Here is a 10,000-nt window from a genome sequence, read left to right as displayed (position 1 = left end):
CTCTCTCTCTCTCTCTCTCTCTCTCTCTCTCTCTCTCTCTCTCTCTCTCTCGGGGTCTCTCTCTCTCTCTCTCTCTCTCTCTCTCTCTCTCTCTCTCTCTCTCTCTCTCTCTCTCTCTCTCTCTCTCTCGGTGTGTCTCTCTCTCTCTCTCTCTCTCTCGGTGTGTCTCTCTCTCTCTCTCTCTCTCTCTCTCTCTCTCGGGGGTGTCTCTCTCTCTCTCTCTCTCTCTCTCTCTCTCTCTCTCTCTCTCTCTCTCTCTCTCGGGGGTGTCTCTCTCTCTCTCTCTCTCTCTCTCTCTCTCTCTCTCTCTCTCTCTCTCTCTCTCTCTCTCTCTCTCTCTCCTCTCTCTCTCTCTCTCTCTCTCTCTCTCTCTCTCTCTCTCTCTCTCTCGGGGGTGTCTCTCTCTCTCTCTCTCTCTCTCTCTCTCTCTCTCTCTCTCTCTCTCTCTCTCTCTCTCTCTCTCTCTCTCTCTCTCTCTCTCTCTCTCTCTCTCTCTCTCTCTCTCTCTCTCTCTCTCTCTCGGGGGTGTCTCTCTCTCTCTCTCTCTCTCTCTCTCTCTCTCTCTCTCTCTCTCTCTCTCGGGGGTGTCTCTCTCTCTCTCTCTCTCTCTCTCTCTCTCGGGGGTGTCTCTCTCTCTCTCTCTCTCTCTCTCTCTCTCTCTCTCTCTCTCTCTCTCTCTCTCTCTCTCTCTCTCTCTCTCTCTCTCTCTCTCTCTCTCTCTCTCTCTCTCTCTCTCTCTCTCTCTCTCTCTCTCTCGGGGGTGTCTCTCTCTCTCTCTCTCTCTCTCTCTCTCTCTCTCTCTTTCCAGGCTGTATATGATGAAAGTAATCTCTCCTGTCCACACATAGCTCATCATGTGTGATATATGTTTCATGACTCATATATCTTCTTAGTGCTAACACACACATTTATCTGAGTCTGTAAGTTTGTGTCACTCTTGTCTGTTTGCTTGTGTGCTTGATTGGCTCAGGTGGATGTCAGGTTTGTAAGTCCTCTGGACAAATGTGTGTGTATCATGTGTGTCTCTGTGCTTGTTTTTACTATGTGTGGTATTGTTGCTCTGATAAGGGCGAAAGCACTCATCTCTTATTTTAACCTAATAAACTGTAGTTTAAACAAACAATACTGGCTTCAATCCTGTTTTCTTATTTTTAATAAGAATGCAAAACGATCTTTGACATAAATATTTAAGAAGTTGTAACAATGGTCTATTTTAGTAATACGTGAATCCTTCAGCCACACATACTTTTGCATGCCTCTGTAGGTAAACGTATATGAGTAACATAAAAACAGTGATAGTGATATCTGATTGTCAGCATCACCACATGGTGATACTGATGATATGTACAGACACAAGTACCAGGTCTCACCTCGGTATCACTTCTCTACCTATCAAGTAATCGCAAACGACACAGCATACCCAAGCACCATTACACTTGTCATAAGAATTGATACTGTTACAAATGGGACAAAGAGATGAGTTGTGCGCTGTTTGCAAAAAACTGTGTAGCGTAATTGAGGAAGACAGCACCACACACACACACACACACACACATGCACGCACACACAACAGCATTGTGACACATCTCTAAAAGCTATTAAAGGTGACAGATACACACACAGCAGCACAAACAACTACAACCATGACAGTCATCAGTCAGTGGAACATTACAGATAATGGGGGGATTAGTGTACTGCTTGTGTGAAATTTTTTGGGTAGAATGACATTCACAACTCTCATTGCCTTTCATATTGTCATGAGTCTCCCTGTCCTCCTATGTCCTGCCTGTCTCCTTCCTACTTTCTCCAATCCCATTCTCTCCCCTGTCTTCTGGTTCTGTTGCTTCCTCTCCAGTAGCATTTTATACTTTCTTATCTGACTAACCAGTCCACTTCAATCATTAGGTCCCATGTTTTCCCTGAAGTTCCCCTATCTTCTGCAGACTCCACAACATCTGTCAACCAAAACCCCCCTGAATTTAACTCCTGTCCAGCACACTGAGCTTTTTACTCACCTCTCACTCTTATCCAGTCTTGAATGCCATCTCTTTTAAATTAACTGATTAACGAATCTTTAGGCATTTCAGCCTCAAATGTTTTTACTATCCTACTTTTCAATAACCTTTCAAACTTCCTGACTACTGGTCAGTCTGCACTTCCTTGCCTGCAGTTGTCTTTTGCTTTCTAGCTCTCTGACATTTTATTTTTTACCTCATGACCTCTGACTGCTAAGCTTCTGCCTTTCCCTGGATAAAAAACAAACATATATTTCCTCTTACAGACCAGCAAAATCAACCACATCTTTAATGACAGGTACGCATCCATTTCAGTGAAGGAGTAGCATGCAACATCTTTATGAGATCAATGTCTGTAATCAAGAGAGGAGTCATGAGGTGGGCAAGATATATACAGCCTAGGGTTGATTTTCAGATGAGTGGTGATAGTAATATACCTACTCTATGCTCCTAGCTACCAAAGGAACAAAAGGCAACTTTGTGATACTGTTCCACCTGATGGCTTCTACTTATATCCAGTTGTAAGCAGAGCACCTTGTCTTGTCCACCTGGGCAGATGAGCTGAAATAAGATACTCATTTCCTTCCCCTACTCTGGTTCCTCCCTCACTTCAGTTGTTAATCTAATTTGAGCAATATGGGTCACAGGTAATGATCTATGTAGCTGCAGTATTTTTTGTTGGCTAAAATTAGGGTTTCCTTCAAGAAATGTCTACCAGTTTCTCTTGGGCTTCAATTATTTCACAGCAAAGCACAACTACAAACTTTGGAAATGCTGAATATGCTGACAGTTTATTAAAAGTAACACACAGCTTTTGGATAAAAATCCTTCATCAGTGTATGCACACAATGAAGATGGATTTTTTAACTGAAAGCTTTGTGTTAATAAACTGTCAGCATATTCAACGTTTCCAAAGTCTGTAGTTTTGCTTTGTTGGGGTTTTCACTTTGGTTTACAGACTTGGTTCACCTTTGTATCGATCCGTTTTTGCTGCTTCTTTTCTTCAACTAATTCAGTCATATTGTATGTAGTACATATGAACTTTATTACGAAAAAGACTGGATCAGTTTATGTACTTGACTCACATCACATAACAGCCATCTTCATTTTCAGCTTGATGTTTTGGTATAGCTAAGAGATGTAATTTCTTCCCTACTGTGTGCTTTCACTGAGAACTTTCCTCAGACTCTGCTGTTGAAATCATCAACTAGTAACCTAAAAAGAGTTGCTGAATTACTTTTTCAGAGTTTTTTGACTTATTCTGTATCTCTTACCAAGAGTTTTCTTACTAGGTCTAAACCTACCCAGACACATTTTCTGCACCCATTCCTATAGCTATCCATAGTCATAGGTATTTCTTTTTGAATGATAATGACATTTAAGGAATATGTTATTTCTTGCTTCAAGCTGCCTTTAATGCATCCTGTTAACACCGGGCGACACATGCATTGGATAATCTTCTGGATTCTGCTAACTACAATACCAACAAACAGTTTTAAGTCAACATTTATGTAAGTTTTGATTTGCTAGGGTCTTTCACTTTTTCTGCTTTCATCGTGATCTGAGTCCCCTGTTGGGATGGAAGAGTACCTTTCTTTACCAGTACTTGGTTCATTATCACTAACACACTCTCCTTTAAAACACCTGTACATTTTGCTGATACAGCCATCTGTGTACAGTATACTGTTACTGCACAGCTTTTGTGTTTTGCTGTTGCAGGAACTGTCTTCTCTGTAATTATCATATATAACTTACTTGCTTATCTATTTGTTATGATCATCATCTCATTCAGTAGTGGCGTCATACTTAGCTTACTGTTATGTAAGTAGCATCGTTATTTATTTTCTAAGTGACTACAAGAGGCCATTCTTTTCAGAGAATGCATCAACTAGATTTATTCTGTTACCTTCAATCTCCTTATTTTTTTCTAAGAGAGTTTTATCAGTTTGTAGAATTGCTTGTGCAACTGCTTCTTTACCGTTCAGAAAATTGTTGAGAATTTCATCAGCCTGAAAAATCAAAAATCTGAATTAGGTGGAAAAAGTCATGACATTTCTGCTCTGAAATTAAACACATAATGTGTAGTACCTTTATTCCTTTTCCAGGGAAGGCCTTGTAATCAGCTACCACTCTCTTTTGATCCTCTATGAAGCATTGGTATCCTCCCGGTCTGGAATAATAACCAGCAGTAATTTGCTCTTCCAGTGACCGGGAAACATCAATAATTACTTGAGTGCACAAGTTGGCAGATTCCTGCTCATTTCGCTGATGGAACTGCTCATAGCTCAGGTGTATAACACGCTGAAAAAATAAAATGAAGACATCAGTATACAGTTATTAAAACTTCCCACCATTTCAAAAAATCAGTACAGCAAACCAAGCTTTCTATAATGTATCAAGTTTCTACCAAGCAACCTAATCTAAACAGCACAACCACTAGGAGTAAGAAAGGTAGTGCTTCTTAAAAAAATAGCAAACAGTACATCTCTGTAGCACTGCTAACAGCATATAATTGTCAACTGTTACTAAACCATCTGTGTCATGAAGCAGACCAAAGTTTATTACCAAACACCGGACAATAGAAAAGAACAAGAAAGAAAATGCAATTATGCATATGAGTGAGACGGTAGTTTGATTAATATATTCCTAGTTGTATCATATGTGCTTCACAATTAATTCATTTGTTCATTATATACATTTAATAGCACAGCTTGTTTTTTTGTCTTTTTTTAATAATGGTATGTTTACTGCTAGTCAAGTGACAGCACATAGTAAGTAAACCAGTCAGAGGCTATATACAACAAGTATATATCAATGCAAATCTAAAACATTTCATTGCCATACTTAAACAAATCATAGCACATATTATAATGTAAATCAACATACAAAGAATGATAGCAACTAAATCCTTGGTGTAAGAGACAACATCCAATTGTGAAAGCACAGAATATGGACAAAACGAAAAAAATAAATAAATAGAAATAACTGTCAACTGTCACAAAAGACTGAAAACCATGGCTGAGTAAATCACAATTTAGTGGGAATTTTTGTTCATAAACAAAATAAAAGACATTGTCAGAATAAACTGATATTTTGTAGAATCATGAGATTTGAATAAGGTAGATTTGTGTATGTGTTGTTCAAAAACTATTATCCAGTCTATATAAATATTAATTTATTTTTACTGCAACAGCCAAAATTGAGATGTCAGCACCAGAACAATAAGTGGAATGTAAAAGTGAGCTGCAAACGACTAAATGAAAAAGTTTCTTTTTCAGGTAACACAGCCACAATATTACCAAAATGAATACACTGATATCCCTTTTTACATATCCTTTCTGCTGCTGTGCCTCAAGACCTTCAAGTCTCAATCTAGATCAGATACAGCCATTTGGTCTCCATTCTGGATATTCCCCTATGAGGCTGAGAGCTGGTCAAGGTAGGCTGTAGTTGCAGGCAGCTTCAGTGGTGGCTTGTGCCCTCACTGGCACTCCAGCAATGAAGGTGAACGGTTTTGGCCTAACTCCACTCCCTGGGCAGGGGGACAGGTGATTTGCATTACCACACAGTCTCACAATACCTTTGCCATGTAAGCCTAACACCTCCTAGCCTAATATTGATACCTCAGCACCTCCTCTAAGGGGACCTATGCAGTACATGGCTAACTTCACTCTGGCCTCCACACAGGATGGACATGCCCATCCAGTTCTGCTGGTGTCACTGACAATCTTAATCACTAATTGAACTCAGATCACTTGGGCTTTAGTCAGGGCTTTATCCCACAATGCAGTTCCAGCTGGTTAAGATACACTTATCATATCTAAAAATCAGAGTACATTTAGAGACCACTATTGCTGCCACCTTCAGTTGTGGGACAGCACTTATTTTCGGTCTCAATGAGCAATCATTTCTGTTCTTCCTCCCTACAGATCAGCATACTCATTCTCCACTGCCAGTTTCAAAATCAAAACCGGGACAGTGGGCTGTAGTTAGGCCTTTATCCCTGTGTACCACCAGCATTTGTAGATATTATCGTACCTGAAAAGTACATAAAGTTTAGAGACTGATATTGTTATCATAGCTAGTTGTCAAGTTAAACTTTTTTTTTCTTTCACCAACTAACACTTATCTCTGCATTTAAAAATGACACGGTGTTTCATACAATACGGTGCAAGCACAAATCATCTATCACAGTAACCTGTAATAGCTTCAAAGGCTCACTGTTTAATGGAATGCTAACGTCATCAATGTAATAGCAAGAATGTTTTAAACAGATTATTTATTTAAAAAGTTACACTATTTTTTTTTATTTGCATTTGCCCACATGCTTGTCAACCATCAAGCATTTAAGGGCCATCATATAAGCAGGTATGAGTGCTACTTCTGGCATCTTGCTAGTAAGAGCATCTTTTTTTTTTTTTTACATTTATGAACCTGACACCTGAACTCCTCCACCAGTGCTGATGTGAGGACTATCATCTACTTGAAGGCTGCCTATGCCCCCTCAGTCTACACTGTGTGCCTCACCAACTCTGCCATAAAAGGCTACCATCACTAACTTGGGCAGCCATACCCATACCCTCTCAATCTGGCCTCCCACAGTATGACAAGCCACTGCTGCTCATCAGGATCTGGTCACTGGAGTCACGGCACATGCTGGGCAAAGAAGCACTGCCAGTTCCTCCAGGGAGGGCATGCCCACCTTCCCCCATGCTGTCAAGCTCCACTGCTACTAGATGAATTCAGGTCACCTGGATCATAGTCAGGACTATATTCCTACATATCATCCTCACAGGATAAGAGCATTGAGTATTAACATTTTAATGTATGATGGAAACTTTGGCAAAATATATGATGTTTTATTGAAAAAGGCATTCAATTTAGCTGAAATGCCTATGATAGTACATAAGATCTGATCACTGTGATCCAGAGAGGGGTATTACATGAATTTGCATTAAAATGTCCACAACAGCTGTACAAAGTGAACAGAAAAGCAAGTTAAACAGTTTTAAGCAGCCTTTTGTTTTGGATCTGTGAGATTATTCAAACTAACCTGGGGAATCATCATTATTTTATTTATTTTAACTTATTAACACCCGTGTGGTGTGGAATGTTACACCTCTAGCAGCATTCCAGAGCATTTTCTGAAAAACAAACTTCAAAAGCACAAGATAAACAAATGTGACTATTTTGTGAACAATAACAGCTTTTAAAACTATATAACTAGGAATGTTATCCATAAGAAGTGTTCCTTGCAGTAATAATAGTGCATTCATCATCTTTCCATAATATTATAACACATTAATTCACACAAACGCAGAACAATTTTTTGCTAAACATTCACAAACAAATTGTCATATACCTGGAAAATGTACAACACAGACATATATAGTTAGAACATGGTTCATCAGACATAAGCTTTTGCATGTCAGCAAGAAATTCTTCTGAATGCATGTGCATGTTTATTTAGATAGTTACAGCAATATGAAAACATATGCTTAATTGTAGAATTAGCAATATAAATAACACTGAATATCTTTCAAGATGTGCAACTTAAAAGCACAAATATCAACACAGTTTTCTTCAATAATGAGGAACTAAACCCGCACATAAGGCAGCTGTTTAATCTTAGCCTTACAACAGGATACGTGCCCAAGGAGTGGCATACGGCAACTGTGGTCCCACTCCACAAAGGCGGTGCCTCTACGGACCCTGGTAATTACCACCCCATAAGCTTAACAAGCCTGGTCTGCAAAGCTATGGAGAGGATCATAATGGAACTCATAAACAAAGACATAGGGGACTTGCAGACATTGGACCCGACCCAGTTTGGCTTTGTCAAGGGCAGATCATGCCTTTTGAACTTGGTCGACTTCTTCGAAACAGTCACCAAGGCAGTCCATATAGCCTACCTTGACCTTGCAAAAGCTTTTGACACAATACCCCACTCGGGTTATTATAGAGAAACTTACCAGCTTAAATGTAAACCCATATGTCACAAGATGGGTTGCAAACTGGCTAAAGGACAGAACCCACAGGGTTAGAGTTGCTGGCGCCATGTCAGACTCCAGGCCGGTCACAAGTGGTGCCCCACAGGGCTCAGTCCTTGGCCCCCTGTTGTTCGGCATCTACTTCTCAGAAGTACAGGCAAACATAGGAGGACTATGGCTGACAAAGTTTGCAGATGACTGCAAACTGGGCGCCATAGTGGAAAGCACATCGGACACAGATATCCTTCAGAGGGGTCTCACGGAAACTGATAGCTGGTGCCAGAGCCATGGCCTGAAGTTAAATGCCAAAAAATGTATAGTCATACCCTTCGGGAAAAACAAGGTAACCCCAAGCTACCATATAGGTGGCAATCCACTAAGCACAGAAGAGGTTATCAGGGACCTGGGGACCCAGGTTGACAGTGGTCTTTCTTTTGACACTCACGTTGCTAAAGTGGTTAGAAAGACCTTCTACATTGCCCGCCTGATCATGAAGGGATTCACATCCAGATCAAGTGAGGTCATTGTTCCCCTGTACTCTTCACTTATCAGACCAATGATAGAGTACAATGCCCCATTCGGGATGTATCTCACCCGACACCTGCAGCAATTGGAGAGACCCCAAAAGTTCCTCACCAAAAGGATAAAGGGACTCCAAAATCTGTCATATGCTGCCAGACTGAAGAAACTCCAGCTCTATTCAGTCGCATACCGTCTGCTCAGAGGTGACCTGTGCCTGACATACAAGGCCATGTCCAACCCGGAATTAATGGACATGCTCCACCTCAAAAAATCCAAATCTACCAGATCCACTAGAGCAAGCGACTTAAACCTTAGCACGGATATAAATAGGACATGCTGGAGGGATAGATTTGTCACCCAGAGACTCCCTATGCTGTGGAATAAAATCCCGGTCCATGTGAGGCAGAGCACCACGCTGGCTCTGTTAAAGAGAAATCTTGACCGGTGGATGGGAGATCATAGGTTTACCCCAGGAATCATCTCTGTGTCACTGCTGGACAGAGGCACAACAAACTAATGGGCACAGTATTTTTTAACATAAGGGGTGGAGTAAGCCACAAAACTTTGGGCTAGGCTTATAAATGCCTTAGGGCAGATAGCCTAGTATAAACCTATGAACCTAATATTGAAGGTTCAACTGATGCCATGCAACAGTTTGCAAGTCACTTGTTCTTTTTTAAATATTAAGTACATATGGAAGTATTGCTGATTTACACAATTACTAACAAAGAACTAGCAATATCTCAAGTACAGCGTGATGTAAATGAACACTGATAATGAATTTTCCTGTCTGCCACCATGGTATTACACACCATAGCCCTCAACAGCATGTACGTCTCTCAGTTAAGAAAGTATGATCATCAGTATAAAAATATAAACAATTAAGTGGCAAGCAGTGATTAAGTTCTCCACTTACGACATCCTAGATTAATGATCTTAGTGTAATCTTAAGAAATCCTTGCCCTTTCTAATATTGCCTATTATTAACAGGTAAGTCACTTCGTTAAAGAAGTCAGATCCAAAAAAGGTCTGGACGCCACAAAGAGCGTGGATGTTAACTGGAAGTAAACAAAAAAGGCGCTATAGGTGTTTAGTGAATTAAGGTATAATTCAAAATGTCCTTATTTGCTGATTTGAAAAGAGTAAATGAGATATGCAATACTAACTGAGCTTTTGTACAAGACATGCTCCCCTAAACAACAGACAATAAGCAAGCAGATGAAATCTGAGTTTTCTCCAGTTTTCTAGGTAGAGCTTTAATTCTGTTCAGTGTTAAACTAAAATTCACATGAATAAAAGTATGAATATCTGGATTACATTTGACTCCTAGGTATTTAAAATCATTGAGTGAAATATTAATACTAAATATTGGAGTGAATGAACTATATTGCTGGTGTCATCAGTAAGAAACAAAGCTGACTTTTGTTAATCTCTACCAAATAAGGAGTAGCTTCCGTTAATATATATCTATTA

General features: G+C 39.9%; 1 protein-coding gene across 2 annotated transcripts in view; it reads right to left on the bottom strand.

The window, feature by feature from the left end:
- The window catches only part of LOC122809311 (guanylate-binding protein 1-like), a 428,120-nt gene that overhangs the window by 148,136 nt on the left and 269,984 nt on the right, over positions 1-10,000 (bottom strand). For both annotated transcript variants that reach the window (XM_044080708.1, XM_044080707.1), the window contains exons 8-9: positions 4,104-4,316; positions 3,922-4,024 (exon numbers count right to left, since the gene is read on the bottom strand). In XM_044080708.1, coding sequence (XP_043936643.1) covers positions 3,922-4,024; positions 4,104-4,316 — 316 coding nt within the window. The remainder of the gene's footprint in view (positions 1-3,921; positions 4,025-4,103; positions 4,317-10,000) is intronic.

Source organism: Protopterus annectens, chromosome 8.part0 (genome assembly GCF_019279795.1).
Source record: "Protopterus annectens isolate FY-2018-M chromosome 8.part0, PAN1.0, whole genome shotgun sequence".
NCBI lineage: Eukaryota > Metazoa > Chordata > Ceratodontiformes > Protopteridae > Protopterus > Protopterus annectens.
This window is presented reverse-complemented; position numbering and strand designations above follow the sequence as displayed.